This window comes from Zophobas morio, unplaced genomic scaffold (genome assembly GCF_036711695.1).
Source record: "Zophobas morio isolate AGI-343-1 ecotype UQ-CSIRO unplaced genomic scaffold, CSIRO_AGI_Zmor_V1 ptg000012l, whole genome shotgun sequence".
Lineage (NCBI taxonomy): Eukaryota > Metazoa > Arthropoda > Insecta > Coleoptera > Tenebrionidae > Zophobas > Zophobas morio.
Window position 1 is genome coordinate 20512479 of NW_026972117.1, and position 19386 is coordinate 20531864.

At 36.6% G+C, this 19386-nt stretch overlaps 2 protein-coding genes across 2 annotated transcripts in view; both read right to left on the reverse strand.

Annotated features, from left to right (window-relative positions):
* LOC135127754 (zinc finger protein 665-like) overlaps nt 1-19386 on the reverse strand; it is an 83023-nt gene that overhangs the window by 16513 nt on the left and 47124 nt on the right. The gene's annotated exons all lie outside the window — the stretch shown is intronic.
* Nucleotides 1891-3383, reverse strand: LOC135127986 (zinc finger protein 737-like). Its single transcript, XM_064054743.1, has 2 exons — nt 3296-3383; nt 1891-3238 (listed from the first exon to the last, which is right to left on the reverse strand). The coding sequence occupies exon 2, from the start codon at nt 3202-3204 to the stop codon at nt 2131-2133; it is 1074 nt and encodes a 357-aa protein (XP_063910813.1). The 5' UTR covers nt 3205-3238; nt 3296-3383; the 3' UTR covers nt 1891-2130.

Genomic DNA, 19386 nt, shown 5'->3' on the forward strand with positions numbered 1-19386 from the left:
ATCATTTCGTGGCTTTTTGTCATCATTAATTTTAAATTTAAATTTCGATTAACATTGAGGTAAGTCTAAATTAAAAATAACTTTGAAATCGTATCAATTTAACAATATTAAAAATTGAAAAACGTTTGCAATATAAATATTTTTATATTTATACTATAGGTATATAGTTTAGGAAATGTCGGTGTACCCTATAAAATTTTATTGACAATAACGAGGCGGACAGTAGTACAGTGGTAAGAAATATTTATGGCTCACACCAGTACCCCCGAATTTGTAGGAGAACATTTAGCAGGTAATTGTACGCATAGGATCGGACTTCCGCTGCTTTGGAAATTTAAGGTCTGCGGATTACCGCCATGCGACAACTTTAAGTTGTAAATATCTCTTGCTATTGTACTACTGTCCGTCTCGTTACTGGCAAGACAATTTTATAGAGTACAACGATATTTCCTAAACCATAGAAAAGTTGTTGCCCGCAGCTCCGTTTGCGTGGAATTCGCAATTAGGACTCATCATTTTTCATACATGGTCGTTTTCCGGGTTGGAACCGTGTAAATTGGGTTTTTGGGCTCAACGTTTCACACACTTTCGTAAGTGGCATCTTCAGGAGCAGGGTTAAGAATAAGGCAAAAGAGCACGGTAACTCAGTATGTCAACCATACCAGAGGCGAAACTCTTGAGAAATTACACGGTTCCAACCCGGAAAACGATCATGTATTGATTCCGACCGTGAAAGCCTCCGAAATTATCATTTTTCATCTCGTTCACTCCTCCCTCCCCAGTGAACCCGTCTGACTTAAAAACTCACGGCATTTCTGCACAAAGCTTCATCCCCTATTTTGTCCCCGTAGGGGCGGAATTTCCAGAAATCTTTTCTTAATGGGTGCTTATGACACAAAAGTAACCTACTGTCCAAATTTCATGTTTGTAGCTTCAGTAGTTTAGGCTTTGCGTTTATGAATCAGTCAGTCTGTCAGTTAAGACAAACATTTTTATATACTAAGATTGATTCATCATAATTTTATGCATGTTTGTTAATAAAAAGTATCTCTCTACAAAAATATGTGATTACAAATTTTTTTTAAGGGCGTTGAACAGTAAATTTGCATCGGGGCGCCTGGTCCCTTAGAGCCGGCCCTGGCTATCGAGGACTCGATTTTGCATTGATGCAAACACATTATCTAAAAAACCATAAACTCAGACCATCAAACTTTACGATTGTTTTTCATGTTTGCTTATGTGCCTAATTTTTTGAATGCAAAAAAATATTTCTTAGCATTTTGTAATTAAAGAAAAAACGAGATTTCTTTAGACACAAAAATTGGTACAAGATAATTTACACGCCCTGAAGTATAGTCCAACAAATTTAGCTTCTATGAAAAAGTATAATATTAAAAAAAAAGCAAAGCACATGTTTCGTACGGTTGATATTATGTATTTAAAGACCAGTTTTACTACGAAAAATATTGCAAAAAAAATGATAACAAACAAAATAAAGGCAAGTTCATAAACCACATGACGTCATCAAGTTGTTGGTGGGTGTGATTAGTGATTAGATATATTTTGGTGTCCTTAGAGTCACATTCAAGCAGCTGAAAACAATGTCTTGAGCTACTCAAAGCACGCACAAATGTGGAAAGAACGAGAATACAAATCTTTTTTTAATATAACTCGGTGTGTCAACATTCCACAGTAACTTGCATGGCTGCCAACTAAGACTGTCAAAATAACTAAATTTATTTTGACGACTTTTTAAATAAAGACGTAGAATTTCCTCAATAGAAATAAGAGTTTTTAATAAACTCTTCGCGGTTAAAACTCGATCAAGAATTGCTAGGTGTAACTAAAATACGTTTTTATCTTAGTTTTAAATATCAATAGAAAAACAACTCTCGGTGACAAAACTCTTTATATAAAAAGATCTACACAATAACATAACAAACAGTCGATTAATAATTAACCATAATTAAACAGGGCTTTCGAAATAATTACAACTGAACATAAAAAAATAAATACAACAACTAAAAATCACTGGTCCAGAGTTTATAAAAATGTGGTCTTCAAGTGAACACAACATTACGTCACCTACACCCAAAATACTCTTTTAAATACTACTGACGCGGACAGTTGCTACTTCGAAGACATTTCTAATAACTGATCACTAATTCCACCGCATCTATGGGACTTTAAGTAATGTTTAGAAATAAACTTCTCCTGACAAACATTACACGTGTAAGCTTTTTCCCCAGAATGTTTCCTCATATGATCCGTTAACGACGTGCTAGCTTTAAACCGTTTCCCACAAATGCTACACTGAAATGGCTTCTCTTTTATATCTTCAAGACTCTCGTTACCAGAATGCCTCCGTTTGATATGTTCTTTCAACTCATTTTTCGTGACTAGGCCATGAAAACAAAAACTGCATTTGAAAGGTCGCTCGTTCTTGTGTTTGCGCATTATGTGTATATTTAAAAGATTCTTTGTGTAGAAACTTTTCCCACAGACTTCACAAATGATAGTTTTTACTCCTCCGTGCATTTTCATTACATGTTCTTTCAAATATTTAAACTTTTCTCCACATAAATCGCACATCACTTCTTCCCTCTTTTTCGATGATGGTTCGTGCAGTTTTCTGTGTTCTTGCAGACCATGGGCGTATTTAAATGCCTTTCCGCAGTCTTCACATGTGTGTTCAACACCTTCGTGTACAGACTGACGATGGGCATCAAGCATGTACTTGTCTGTGTACCCTTTACCACAAAGATCGCACGGATAGGGAAAATTCTTCGTATGTATTCTAATCATGTGTCTTTGGAGCGTCGATTTATTCCCAGTCGCATAATTACAAATATCACAAACAAAATTCCTAGTATTATTGTGAACGAAATCACGATGTTGCTTCACGAGGTACTCGTCATAAAATTTTTTATCGCAATGGGTGCACTTCACCGTAGGTTCGAAATGTCGCAAGCGATGTCTTTTCAACAAGGCTTCAAATTTAAAAACCTTTTTACACAAATCACACTTCCACGCTGTTTGTTTTTCATGTACGACAGCAAGATGGTGGTTCAAAGTATATTCATCGTGAAACCGTTCATTACATTCGATGCACTGAATCTCAGGTTCGAAATGTCGCAATCGATGTCGTTTCAAGTAACTTTCAAATTTGAAAACGCTGGGGCAAACATCACACGGCCAGGCCATCGGGGTTGTTTTTTTGCTAGTATTTGGTGGCGCCCTTAAAACACAGAGTTAGTTAGTAGGAAATCTGCAGCGGTCGTACTTACTCTGGTACCATCGATTCCACTCCCATTGAGTCAATCCCTAATAAATTAATATCTGGTTTTAATAGTTCCTCGTGAGAATTATTTACATGAAACGAGTACTCGTCAAAATCTGCGCATACTTGAGAACATACTCCACACTGGAAGTAGTCAATTTCACGTTTCTGTACGGGTTTCCAATCCATCCTGCAAAAGAAAAATCAGTAAAACTGGTTAACTGGGGTGAGTAAGGCTTGATTTGAAACAAACATGGCGGTGGTCGTTAATAATGAAAAACGCACTCAGTGTAGTGGCAAATCCTCTTCATTTAGCTATTTCACGTATTCCTCACATGAAGCAAATAATGGACTAAAATAATTCCGTCAACATAGTTTATTCACTTGAAAAACATTTTCGTGACGTATAATTAATTAACAAATTTACAAAGGTGATTCTATACTTAATTATTATTTATTTTACAGTACCAATTAACCAGTTTATTACTACGGAAAACACTCAAGGCACAGCTTAAAAGGTATGGTGGTAAATTCCTCAACCATTTTGAACTGTACTTTGCTCAATAACACAATTTTCGGTTTTAGTTACAATTTCAGTGCGTATACTCTCTTTTTTAAAGTTGCCAGTCGGGACGGGACACTCATGGTCTTTCAATAAATTCCGAGTTTCGAACTCCCCTTCGCAAAACTTGCATGTAAATACTTTTCCGTCAGCATGCTCTCTCAGATGTGTTCTGAGCCCAGAGGCAGATGTGTATAACCAACCGCACAAATGACATTGATAAGACCTCTCTTCCCCGTCAAATTCAAACGTCTTTCTTTTTAAAGCCCCCTTTCGCACTTTTTTGCTACTCACTCCAAGTTTCTGTTTTTTAATATGTCTATTAAGCACGTGTTGACGTAAGCTCTTCTTTTGCATAAACTTTTTTTTGCATATTTCACACGCATACACTTTTCTTTTTGTGTGTTCTCTAGCAATATGGTTGTCTAGGTAGCTTTTGCAAACAAAAATTTTCCCACATACTTCACACATGATGGAAGGTTCGACGTGCACTTTTTTGTGATCTTTCAAATACAAAAAAACCTTTCCACAAATCTCGCAAACACTACCTGTTCGCTTTTCACTATTTTCCTCGGATTTGTGCATCTTCAGGTGTTTGTGTAAGTAGTGTCTGGAATTACACACTTTACCGCATACTTCGCACACGAATTTTGCTTCTTCATGTATGGCCTCGTTGTGAGCCACAAGCAAGTACTTTTTAACAAAACCGCGGCCACAAATATCGCAAACGTAAGGATAGTTCTTGGTGTGTTGGGTTATCACGTGACACTCTAGCACGAATTTGTCGCCAGTGGAATAGTTGCAGATTGCGCAAATAAACCTCTTTGGTTCCTCATGAACCGTCGTAACGTGGTTCTTCAGGGCAACCTTGTAATGGTACCGTTTGTCGCAATGTGGACACGGAAAAATTGGGTCATGTTGCCTTATGCGGTGTCTCTCCAGTTGTTTTGCACTTGCAAAGACCAGAGGGCAAGCTTTACAAGTGTAAGTACGCGGTATTTTCAGTGTCAGTTGACTCCTTTTTATGTCCTTGGGTACCGGTTTTATAACGCTGAAATTGGAAAAGTATTTTTACAAAAATTAAAGCTGAATATGATTTCTTACGTGGGTTTTGGAACAGGTTCCGGTAATTTTGCGTGTTTGTGAAACTTGAATAAATCAAATTTGGGATAAGCTAGGCGACACAGTTTACACTCGAAAACGTAGTTTCCATCTTTTCGTACAAGATTGTATTGTGTACACTCCACTCTGGAAAAAGAAATAATTACTAATAACTCATGACCAAAAAAAAAGTGTGGTATAACGTACCTTGAAATCAAGATAGTTATATCTGCATTCAACAGCGTGCCGAAATACGAAGCTTAATTATAAGTATATAGTTATTAATGTAAATAAATTAAAAATATACATTATAGCAATCACAATATAATAAAAAAAAATGGGCACTGTGGAGATTGAACTTGCGACCTTTGCGTCATTAGCACGCACCAAATCATCTATACTAAACTCACTTGACATACACCTAGTAAAACTTTTGACTTAAACCACTTAAGCCAAACCACCCTTATAAGTCAAACTGGCTATTGTATGCTTTATGGACGCAAACCGCAAGGATTATACTGTCTATTGTCGCCATAATAGAGCTGTCAGTTTTGCTAGATATATGTCAACCGAGTTAAGTTATACAATAACCAATTTGACTTATAAGGGTGGTTTGGCTTAAGCCGCTTAAGTCATAAAAAATTTACTAGGTGTATGTCAAATGAGTTTAGTATAAGCCATCCAGCACTTGTGAACGTTCCTGTTATATTAGCATAAAATGTTATACAATTTTGGTATTTTCAAAAATGTGGATCGCTAGGGTAAAAATCAAGATGGATTCATAACATTTACCCTGAAAAATTTTGAGGTGACGTCATCAAATAGTTGGTAGGGAGGACTAGACAAATTTGGGTTAGCGTTTTACCATGTACGCAGTATTCATATCATACATCTAAAATTTGACAACAATTGATCCGGTAGTTTCGAAGATTATTTCTCTGATATAAAACTCGACGCAGAGATAAACAGCCCTACACGAAGGGTCATGAAATGTCGAGAAAACATGAAGGTAGTCATTTTACCAAAACAACGCTTCTCCAACATTTCAGATGAGTCTGGGTGCAAAATTTTGAGATAACGTCATCAAATTTTTTAAATGGATGAACAAATAAATTCTGGTTAAAATTTAGCAAGTCCACATGAAATTTAAGACGTATACAAAATTTAAAAGCAATTGGTTTTGTAGTTTCAAAAAAATCTTGCTGTACCATTCTGATCTTCTTTTTTCCTTCACAAAAATGTACAAATTCAATAACAGAAATAAAACTGAATTAATAAACCATAAAGAGAGCAAAATTTTGAAATAATGTCATACTTTTTGTGGGATGATATTTAGCACTTTACCAGCTAGATGATATTTCTAAAAAAAAATGTAACATCTCACGATAATCTATGGTCAATTTCGGAAATTACTTGCATAATAAGCTCGCCAACGCGTCAGAGATTGACAACGAAAGACCTACTTTTTGACATTCTACGAACTATGAAACGCTAAAAAAACTAAATTCAGCCACTCGTCAAGTTGATCCTATTGCATTTAATCCATTGTCTTACAGTGACGTTAAACCCAACTAAAGCACATTGATTTAATGCTTTTCACTCTTAGAAAATTTTCTGTTAATATAAATGTACATGTTGAAAATTTTATTCTATGTTTATGGCTGTAATTGGAGAGAAATCTAAAGCAGCTTTCAAAATCTCCGCTAAAAATTTTGTTCATCTGATGGAAAAATGTGAAGCGTTCAAAAGCTTTCGGAATATTTTCTTCAGTTTTATCTGGCAAATTGCAATGAAAATAATTCAATTTCGAGATTTAAAATTACTTACTAACATACCTCACCATGCATTTTAAGAAACTACAATTTTCGAAATTAAGATCATAAATTGATATTCATAACAATAATAATCATAAAAAGAATAAATATATACAACTGTAGACAAAAACGGTTTACACTGATGCTTACAATACATGTATAATATAATATAACAAAGTTTTACGAAAAGCGGCACAATTAATGTACAACCCATTTTTAAATCAAGCGGCACTTTAGCATCTCGCTATAATCAAAAATACACTGATACACATTTTTTTTAAAATGCAAAAATTCGATATCAACATAAATATGTTCATCCACTGTAACGAAGTAAATTTTGGAGAAATATCCAGAAACCGGGATAAGGATACCAGGAGTAGGTGATGTTTCACGAATACCGGACCGCACCAACGCGTCGCTGGAAAGGAGAGCGTTAAGTCTTTTGGACGTGGTGAAGGAAGAGAATCGCCGGGTGACCCCCTTTCGGCGTATCGTGCCCGTTTCAACGTCGCCGCCTCCCCAGGAACCGAAGCAGCCTCATCCACCGAGGATCCGCCAGTGATGACCTTGACCGGATTTTGATTTGGCGAAAGTTGTTTTGTAGATAATTATTTAGTCTTTTCATATTTAGATTTGTAGCTGGTGGCGGGAAATAAAAACCTAATATTTACGTTAATTCCGGCTCCGGAGGAGCTGGCGCCCGAGCAACCGCCCCCGTAGACGACGCGCGCGCGAAGTTTACATTTCAGAATTACCAGTTCATGACAACGTATAAAACCGCCACATTTAATAATATACTAGTTAACAACGAATATAACAAACTATTTATTAATGAAAAATACAACATTTACAAAACCTCAATTTGTTTCAGCGCACTTATGCTTCTTTAACATTGTATTGGTAACAAAACTCTTTGTACACACCTCACACTTGTAGGGTCTCTCACCCGTATGGTACCTCATATGGATATGTAAACTCCCTTGCTGAGTAAACCTCCCCTGACAAATTGTACAACTATACGGTTTCTCTTTAGTATGCACCCTCAAGTGATTAACTAAGAACTTCTTCATAGTGAATCCTTTAGCACAATAATCACAGATATAGGGTTTCTCCCCTGTATGCACCCTCATGTGTTTGTTCAAATACAATCTATCAGAGAACGCTTTACCACAGACCTCACACACCACCGACTCTTTCTGACCAGTATGCGACTTCATATGAGTATCAAACAAGTACTTAACTTTAAATATTTTCAAGCAAACACTACACTGGTATATGGGTCGAACGTAATTATCTGCGTGGGTTTGCAAATGGTTTTTGTAGTAATACAGTTGCTTAAATGTCTTTCCGCAATGGTGACAAAAGTAGTCTGTATCGTTGTGGATGGAAGAAATATGATTTTCCACGACCGATTTATAGTACGATGACATAGGACACAACGAACATTTAAAACGATGCTTAGCAAAATGGGTTTTTGAATGTCTCGTCAAAGCTAGTTTGCTTTTGTACGTTTTACCACACGTCTCACATGTATACACGTCACTACTCGATTTGTCAAGATGCGTTTCTTGATGTACTTGTAACTGCTGTTTCCTCTTGAATGTCTTAGCGCATATGCTACACTCAAAATTTTTTTCTTTGTGGATTTCTTTGTGTTGTATATGCAACTTATTATTGTATGCCAAAAAACCGCAGAATTCGCAAATCCAGACGACAACTTTCCTGCAACAAATGTGAGGTCAATTTTTGAAAAAAGTACCGATTTTTATTTATTGTTTCAATGAAAGCCAGAGTCTATGCACGTTTTATTCGCATATAATACACTCGCGTTCAACACAGTATTTCAAAAAATAACAAAATTTGTAACAAACCACGTTTCAAGTAAACTCTAAGTAAAAACTTGAAGTTGACCCCTAAAAAGTGGCACAAATAAACAACAATATTTAAAGTAAAGGCTACTGAAAACAGAAAAATATTTATTTCTTAACAATACAACTGGTCGATTGTATTACAAAATTACAATATCAAATCTTAAAAAAAAGCTAAATTAAATACTAAATTCTAATACTGAGATATTTGTTGGCAGGTGTGTAGGGTCACTAACAAATCATTATGCAATAACACGGATTATAAAGAAACGCCATTAAAAATTTAATTGAGAAAAACTTATGTATATAGTATGTTCCGTAACTAATGCTTCGGCAAGATTATTATGAGCCTCCATTTTCTTCGTTTGAATATACATATTTTTTAACTCGTAGGTAACAGATAGATTAGAAAATTTTAAAATTCAAGGATTATTGACTAACAAGAAACCATTAGGTGGTTTCCTGCGCAGTGGCACTCAATGTATGACCTTTGTACTCGTTTTATTTTCTCATAGAAACTTAACACAATCCCTAACTAATTCTTAATTTTTAATAAACGAAATAACACCCGAATCAACAAGAATATTATATACCCAAGTTAGGTTCGTTTTTTTTTTCATTAAAAGAAAGTTGAACAAAAATATTGCACAGGTACATATGTAGTTCAAAACTTACTTATTGCAAATTATTAGGCGCTTTGCACTTATGAGCACTAAACAAAGACTTTGTAACAAATTCCTTCAAACAGTGATGGCACTTTTGCAAATTTTCCCCAGTGTGAAAGCGCATATGTGTATTAAGACTACTTTTCTGAGTAAACCTTTTCCCACAGAAATTACATCTGTAGGGTCTCTCTTTAGTATGAACACGTCTGTGCGTTTGTAACGCCCCACTATCTACAAAAGCCTTTCCACATACGTCACACATATACGTTTTTTCTCCAGCATGTATCTTCTTATGTTTCATCAAACCCTCCTTAGTCAAGTGTTTCCCACATATGTCACACATGACACGGTTAATTTTGCCTTCGTGTTTTTCTAAATGGTCTTTCCACTTTTTCTTCCAAGTGAACACCTTAAGACAAATTTTACACTGATACACTTCCTGAACGTGGTTGGGATCGTGTTTTTTCATATGAGTGCGAAAATAAGAAGGGTCTTTGAAAAATTTTTCACACAAGTTGCAGTAAAGCCGTTTGCCTTCGTGCCTGAATTTTCGATGGACTTCTAACTGTTGTTTCCAAAAGTATCCCACGTCACACGTTTCACACTTAAAAGGAAAGTCTCTGGTGTGGTACGTAACGATATGCTGTCTAAGAAGAGTGTTTGAATTTGTAGCGTAAGTGCATAAATGACACGACATTGTTTTTTCTTTATGTACATATTTGTGTTTTTTGTATTTAAACTCGTCATAGAAGATTTTTTGACAATGACTGCATTTGAACGGAATCCCTTTACTGCTGTCCCTGGAAGATAAAATTTAGTTAATAATGCAATGCACTATTTTTTGCGTTGTTTACACGGTTAGGGTATGGTCCACAACAATAAACAGAAGAATCACTTAACATCACGGTGACTAATTACAGTCATTACTCAAAAACCATTAAAATGGTGTACTTTGCAGCCCTTGAGGTGTCAATTAATGAAAAATGAGCAACTACCTGTCGCAAAGATAAAATTTTATTTATAATAAATTTGTTACACGTTAACTAAGACCGTTCGATGTGTCTTAGCGTGCGCCTTTAACAAAGTTTTCGTAAAAAAGTTCTTCTGGCAAATTCCACAGGCATACGGTCGCTCCCCGGTGTGAATCCGAGTATGTATATTTAACGTACTCTTCTGAGAAAAACTCTTCATACAATGCACACAACTATAGGGCTTTTCTTTTGTGTGTATCCTCTCGTGTATTTTAAGCAGCATTTTCTTGTTAAAACATTTCCCACAAGTTTCACATGTGAAAGGTTTTTCTCCCGTATGCAACATCATGTGGTGGTTTAAACTTGTTCTGGAAGTGACAAACTTGCCACATATATCACACATGTACGTTATATTGCGGTGTATCTTTATATGTACATTCAAGCCGCCTTTAGTACTATACGTTTTATCACATTCCGTACACTTGTATTCTTGTTTAACGTAATTACTATTATGGGTTTGGACGTGGCGTCGAAAACAGTTTTTGTCGAGGAAGCATTTATCACAGAGGTTGCAAATATATCTAATGCCTTTGTGGCGAGTGGCATAATGACTTTTAAAATCAGCCATAGTGTAAAATCCCTTATCACATTGGTCACATTTCACTTTGAAATTTTTTATATGACGGGCTTCGTGGTATCCGAGCAGCTGCTTCTTGTGGAATTGCTTCCCGCAGGTTTTACAGGTGAAGATTTTCGAATTTGGGGAATGGGAAGACTGAAGATGTTGCTTGAGGGTTTCCACACTAGCGAAACTTTTATCACAGATTTTGCACGTCTCCGTAAGAACCCGACGCTTCTTTTTGCGAACTTTCTTCAGATTATCCTTACATCTGAAAAGATTAACAGTTAGCTTGAGATTCGTGCTGTGAATATAACAAAATAACTGCACTTACCTCTGTATACACAATATAAAAACATTGACACAGAACAAGGAACGTAAGAGTAGTCGGAGCTAGGCCAACACTCCACGTTGACGGCAAAGTTAGTAGACTTTTCCAACCAAAATAAGAGTAACAATATACACAAAAAATAATTTATTAATTACAAACTATACACCCTTTTTAGCATGAATCTTCATGTGCGTGTTTAGCAACGACTTTCCAACAAACTTCTTCTGACAGATCGTGCAGCAGAAAGGCCTTTCCCCACTATGTACCGCTCGAATGTGAAGCTTTAAAGGACTACGTTGCGAATACCTATTCCCACACAACTCACAAACATGAGGTTTAACCTTAGTGTGGACCCTTTCATGGACTTTCAAAGCGATCTTTCTAGTAAACGCTTTCGGGCAATATTTACAAGAAAACGGTTTCTCCCCCGTGTGAATTCGTACATGGCACTGTAAACTCCCTGGGGACGAAAATTCTTTGCCACAAATTTCACACAAATGGCGCACTCCTTCATGAAAAACCCTCACATGTGCCCGCAAACCTCCAGCCGACCCGAATCTCTTCTCACAGAACTCGCAAGTCAAACATATCGGTTGATTAGAAGCACGATGTTGGGTTCGTATGTGACTCATTAAATTGGAAGTGCACTTAAAACTTTTACCACAAAATTCGCACAAACTGGAGGAGTTTCTGTTGTCATTGTGAATGTCCGAACCAGTTTCGAATTTTTGTACACACGTCGTGCAAAAACATGGTGCAAATGCGTCTTCGTGTTTTTTAAGCTTTTTGAGACTTTTATTGGGACGAAACTGAGACATAAAAGCCTGGTGTTTTCGAACCCGAATGTTTTTCTGGAAGTGATTTGCGTGTGAGTTTTGGAAATTGGTATCAATGTCGAGCAAATTTTCCTCAGATATGTTCTGTTTGTGATAAACAACGATTTCGGTTTTTTTGTCACCACTAATAGAGTTGGTGGCAACGGGCACCAGTTCTATTTCTCTATCAGATAAACCACCTTCTACTGATACAAAATCAAAATCGGCGATTTGATAAGTTTCATTGTGTTTGAAGACGACTGATTTTATCACTCCAGGTGTCAATCTGCAAAAATATCACAGTCGTTAGCAAAACAACCAAATTAAAAAATAACGACAAATCTTAGTCAAAAGGTGGGATACTTTCACCTAGGGGCAGAGGATCATCCTAGTGTTGTCCCTAAAGCATAAATCTACATTTGCACATTAAGACAGGTTGCGAACTTGGAATAAAACAACTAAAACACCGCTAGTGATTTATTTCACGTGTACTTTCAAATGTGAGTTCAATAAAGATCTAACTACAAAGCATTTCCTACAAATATCACAAACGTACGGCTTTACTCCAGTGTGGACACTCCGCACGTGCAACGTCAATGTTGATCTTTGAGTGTACCTCTTGTTACAAATGCCACAAACATGAGGTTTATCCTTGGTATGAACCTTCAAATGCTCTTTCAGGATCTTCTTAACAGCAAACTTTTTCTCGCAGAAACAGCACGCAAACGGTTTCTCTCCAGTATGAATTTTCATATGATCCCTCAGACTTGCTACTGTAGAAACAGCTTTGCCACAAATGTCGCACAAATGACGAACACCTTCGTGCTGCGTTTTAACATGTTTCTTTAATATATTCTTTGAACTGCAGATTTTATGGCACACGTCACAAGGAAACATTGGTGGTTTGTAGTCCGTATTATGCTGTTTGTTCATATGAGTCTCCAAGTACTTCTTGAACAACATTTTTCCGCAAACATCACACGGAACTTTGTTATTAGAGTGCTGCTTGCAGTGGTTCCCAAACGACGTAAGAGCATCATATCTATAGCTTTTACCACAATGTGGACAAACCAATTTCTTTTCGCTGTGGCTCCTTTTGTGGCGGTATAAGTATTTTCCGTTTTTAAATTTTTCACCACAGATGTCACAGCTGAGCGGTTTTTCATCAGAGTGCATAACTGCGTGAGATTTGAGGGCGTATTGTTCTTTGAAACCCTTGCCACAAACGTCGCAGAAAAAACGCACCGGAATGTGGCTTCTACGATGGGCTAATAATTCGCTCAGAGTTTGAAACGTGGCTGGACACTTCCTACATCTGCGTGTAATCCTGCGGGGACCGTCAATAGTCAATCTCCTGCAAAATATAATACTCCAATTAAAACAACATTAGTAAGGTGATAACAATAAATACCATATAAAAGACAATGGTACTATGCATTCCGACAGTTTCTGGAAAGACCGCACGTCTCAAAATATGCACGTACTGCGTGAAATTAGTTGCTGGGTCTAAGAAAAATTGCAATTAAGAAATGGGTAAAAACACTTGCATTCTTTTCTTCAAATAATTAATTGCATTTCCATGCGCCTTGGTCGACAACTTTTTTTCACAAAAATCACAAGTCTTTTCTCCCGCATAGTCGATTGGGTGTTTCTTTGCACAAACTCCCTATGTACTAATAAAACTTAACGCCTTACATTCGGTAACAACTGGATATACAAAAGAAGGTTTTCAAGAAACTTCTCAAACTTTTTACTATGTCTATTCAAGTGGTTAATTAAAAATACACTCAGTGACAGGATTTTTTTTAAGGTAAGCGAAGAAAAATGTTGCTGCCCCGATGGGAATCGAACTTTTCCCGCTTGCCGGGTGGGTGCCCTGACCACTAGACTACAGAGCGCCTTTTATCTTTCTTCGCTTACCAACCTATTGTGCCGTCACAACCTGTTAACGAACGTACTCAGTAATAATAATAACACCAAAAAAAGATGTATACTTTTTTCTGAACTTTTACCGAAAACTTTAACTACTAAATGATAATATTTTATTAAATTTTCACCTAAAAGTAACGATGGAGTCAGCATTCTATTGTTTAACGATGTGTTGATCCCAGACATGCTCTGTTGGTGACAAATCTGACGATTTCTGTGGTCAACGCTTACCGTGGGGTTATTGAAGACCGTTTAAAAAACTCTTTACAACATGAGGGTGGGTATTATCCTGCTGGAAAAGTGGATTTTCCAGTAAGATGGAAAATATATCACCTCCTTTGTGTATCTATCTCAAGGGAGCAACAGAAGGTCAGAAAACACCACACCTGCAGTTCCGTGCACAGGTCTTTTAACGAAGAAGTGAAAATTGAGCCTTTCTCCACGTTTTCTTCAGACGCAAAATTGTCAGTTAAATTAAAAATTCTTCGGAAAAACCGAACATATCTACGGCCCCTCCCCGATGAGAATACGACTATAAAAGTACTCTCCTACGAAAAACGCTTCATAGAATGGACTCAACTACAAGGCTTTTCTAGATTTGAAATTTTTTATGTGATGAACTTCCTGGTATCTGAGCAATTGCTTCTCGTGGAATTGATTCCCGGAGGTCTTGCAGGTAAAAATTTTCGGGTTTAGAAATTGAGAAGATTGAAGTGAGCCCTTTTCTGAATGTCAATTGACATTGTGAACACTAAACCAGGTGAAAGTCATAAATAAAACGAACAATATTCATAAAAAACGTATTTTATTATCTAAAAATTAAACACCCTTTTTGGCATGAGACTTCATATGTGTATTTAGCAACGACTTTCCAACAAACTTCTTCTGGCATATCGTGCAAGAAAACGGCTTTTCGCCACTATGTACCGCCCGAATATGCAGCTGCAAAGGAGTGCGTTGCGAATACCTATTTCCACACAGCTCACAAACATGTGGTTTAACCTTAGTGTGAATTCTTTCGTGCACCTTCAAAGCGGTCTTTCTAATAAAAGCTTTCGGACAATATTTACAAGAAAACGGTTTTTCCCCACTATGGATTTTCATATGGTTCTCCAAACTCGCTACCGTCGACACTGCCTTGCCGCAAGTGTGGCACAAATGACGAAGACCTTCGTGCTGGGTTTCCACATGTTTCTTTAATATAGTCTTTGTACTGCACACTTTATGACACACGTCGCAAGGGAACATGGGTCGTTTGTAATCCGTATTGTGCTGTTGGTTCATGTGAATCTCCAAGTAATTTTTGAACAACATTTTTCCGCAAACGTTACAAGGAACTTTGGGATTGGAATGCTGTTTGCAGTGGTTCGCAAACGCCGTAACTGCGTCATATCTGTAGGTTTTGCCACATTCGGGGCAAATGAGTTTCTTTTCGATGTGGCTCCGTCTGTGACGAGACAAGTATTTTCCGTTTTTGAATTTTTCGCCACAAATGCCACAGCTATGTGGTTTTTCATCGGTGTGCAGAACTACATGAGATTTGAAAGAATATTGGTCTTTAAAACCCTTGCCACAAATTTTGCAGAAAAAACGGATGGGGACGTGGCTTTTACGATGGGCTGTTAGTTCACTAGGAGTTTGAAATGTGGCTGGACACTTCGTACATCTGCGCGGACCGCCAATGGCCAATATCCTGAAAACATAATATTGGTATTAAAAGAACGTTAGTAGACACAGAGCAGAAAATAATTATTACAATCAGAAATTATGTTATTAGAAGAAACGTTATAAAAAAAATCAAGAGTTAACAAGCTGATTTTTTTTAAGAGTAACTTACATGTGCTGACTGAAATCTCGTTCGCAATTCAAATTCACAAAAATAACAAATCCTTGTCCTTTTTTTGGAAATTGAATTTCTTAATTAACAGTTAGCTTCGGATTCGTACTGTGAGTGCAACAGATTAACTCCACTTACCTCTAATCCGATTAACATGTGACGTCACAATATAACTGTAGTAAGCGAGGAGAGATACAGGCCGAATAGTTCAGCGGCCAGACTACCTGCCCGGCAAGTGAGGGACGTGGGTTCGAATCCCACTCCAGGTATATTTTTCCTTCGCTGACCACCCTCACAACAATGACCGTAAGATAAGTCGGAGCGAGGCCACCAATTCTGTCATTTGCTTCACGTTCCAGCTCAACGACCATTCTTACTAGACTTTATCATCCAAAATGAGACCCACAATATATATAAAAAATAATTTATTAATTAGAAATTATACAGCTTTTTTAGCATGAGTCTTCATATGTGTATTCAGCAGCGACTTGACAACAAATTTCTTCTGACAGATCGTGCAAGAAAACGGCTTTTCCCCACGATGCACCGCCCGAATATGGAGCGTTAAAGGACTACGTTGTGAATACCTATTTCCACACAGATCACAAACATGTGGTTTGACCTTAGTGTGAATTCTTTCATGTAATGTCAAAGCGGTTTTTCTAATAAAGGCTTTCCCACAATATTTACAAGAAAACGGTTTCACCCCACTATGAATTTTCATGTGAGTCTCTAAACTTGTTGCCGTAGACACAGCCTTGCCACAAATGTGGCACAAATGGCGAAGACGTTGGTGCAGGGCTTCAACATGTCTCCTCAATATGCTCCTTGAAGTGCACACTTTATGACACACGTCGCACGGAAATATAGGTCGTTTGTAATCCGTGTTGTGTTGTTGGTTCATGTGAATCTTCAAGTTATGATTGAACAACTTTTTTCCGCAAACGTTACATGGAATTTTAGGATTGGAATGCTGTTTATAGTGGTTCATAAACGATGCATGTGCGTCATATCTATAGCTTTTACCGCACTCGGGGCAAACGAGTTTCTTTTCAACGTGGCTCCGTCTGTGGCGAGACAAGTATTTTCCGTTTTTAAATTTTTCGCCACAAATGCCACAGCTAATTGGTTTTTCGTCAGTGTGCAAAACTATATGAGACTTGAAATTATATGGGTATTTAAAACCCTTGCCACAAATGTTGCAGAAAAAGCGGTCGGGAACGTGGGTTTTACGATGAGCTGTTAGTTCACTCGGAGTTTGGAATGTGGCTGGGCACTTCGTACATCTGCGGGGACCACCAATGGCCAACGTCCTGTAAAGTATACTATTTGCATTAAAAGAACGTTAGCAGACAAGGGTCAGAAAATAATAACGATAACCAGAAATTATTTTATTAGAAGAAACATTACAAAGAAAAAACAAGAAGTAAGAAGATGATTTTTTTTTAATAACTTACGTGGTGGTGACTGGAATCTCGATGATAATACAAATATTTTTATTGTTTATTAACTGTCTTCTCCTTATTTGGTTCACATTTCTAATATCACATACCCGTTCACCTCAGTGGTCAGCACTTTTCACCAGAAATAACAAATAGTTGTCATTTTTTTTTGTAAATTAAATTTATTATTTATTTTAAAAATGTAAATTACACGAAAAACATCATTGACTAAAAGTTTTACACGTACACGTTGGATCTGTTTATGTTTTCTACACATGAGAGCACCCCTTCATACCACTTTTCTGAAAATTGTCGAAGTACTTAAATATGCATTACGCTAACAAACATTCTTATATCTACTAAATTAAATCATTGAATGTGAAATTTATTTAACAATATTTTGAAATGTCATTATTCTTTTGAGGAGGTAAATTGAGAAACTGTACTTTCCACTTTACCATTTAGAACGTACTTTTAAGAGTATTTTAAATTTCAAAGTAATCGGTTCATTTTTTTTTTTAGAGATTGTACTCGCCAACAAGCGACAAATAAACAGATTACAGACTGATAGAAGCACACGGGGAACCTCTATTTTCGTATTCTACGCGCTGTGAAATGTTCGAAAACATGAAATTACAACATTCATCAAAATTACAATATTGTTACGAAACAAGGCCATACGCCGCCCCAGTACGACGCCTATAGGCCGTCAAGAGCTTTCTAATATGTACGACGATGATGACTCATCGTGCGGTCAGCGGTGTCAGGATGGCCGAGCGGGGGTCGCTAGACAAAGGCCTGCAAGCGGAAGTCGCGATGGATTCCAGAAAGACCTCGATTACGAAATCTCTAGGAGAGTATGAGTTTAAATAGAGCCGAGTCCAACGAGTGTCGAGAAACCCCAGTTAGTTGCGCCTGAATCATTTTCTACATAATCGCTCTGTAATTAGTCGTGTAAATTCGAGTTACTAAGAAATAAATTGTTGAATTTAACCCACGCCGATTTTAATTCACCGATCCACGTAATATCTTTTTTAATTGCCTTGATATCTACAGGGTGAGTCACTAAGCGCGTGATCATTAATTATTACTAGAGATAAAAAAAAGCCAGAAACTAAAGTAACACGATTGTGTATGTAACATACATTAAAATTATTTTCTACGATACATAGTGTTTTGTTTTTGAGGCATAGACACAACTTAGCTTTTTCTTTTTTTTTGCCATAATATCTTACATATTTTTACATATTCTTGTTAGCCTCATCTTAGACTTTATAAGCATAGTTTGTTTTTAAAATTCCGATGCGACGTTATTCCAATTTTCTTGATTTTTTCAGCAATACGCACAAACGTTCTTTTCCCAACAAATTTTAATATACAGAGTGTTTACATCAAAGTTTAAAACTTTACGATTTTCAAATATCAACATTTCAGTTTTTTAACAACACCCTGTACTTTATTACTACATCTTATTCTTCTGTGAATTTAGAATCTGTGAACTTCAGTTATAGAAAATACTTAACAAAAAAGGAACAGCGTAAGAGGCAGTAACAAACTAGAGGCTGTTCTATTTGAAAAAATGAAATATCCATAATTGAACATTGTAAGAATTTAAACACATTGTATATTAAAAACCAGTTTTATTTTTATCACATTAACGCGCGTAAAAATTCAAGAAATCTGGCATAAACTGGCAACGTCGCATCGTACTTTAAAAAATAAAGCGTGACTGTAAAGCCTATAAAGAGTGTAATCAAAATATGTAAAAATCTAGGGTAGCACATTTAAAAATACCAAGCTGTGTTACGCTTTAAAAACAAAAACTATATATACTTAAAAATAAATTTTCCGTGTGGTATTTACATAACCATCTGTGAGTTTTTTTCTATTTGTAATAACTACGCTAGGAGCGTGCGTTTAGTGACTCAGCCCATATATCGCACACGTCAAAAATATCAGATTTGTATTTATCTGTCGCAAAAAAATCTTTAATATTACTAATTTCACCTATACTTTAAAAGGAATGGAAAATATAACTGACATTAAGGGGTGTCTGCCCATTTACAAATAGTCCTAAAAAAGTCCTCTAGTGGGCCATGAAATTTAGTTTTAAAGTAATAATGGTGCCAACACCAACGCGTTCCTTGTTCAA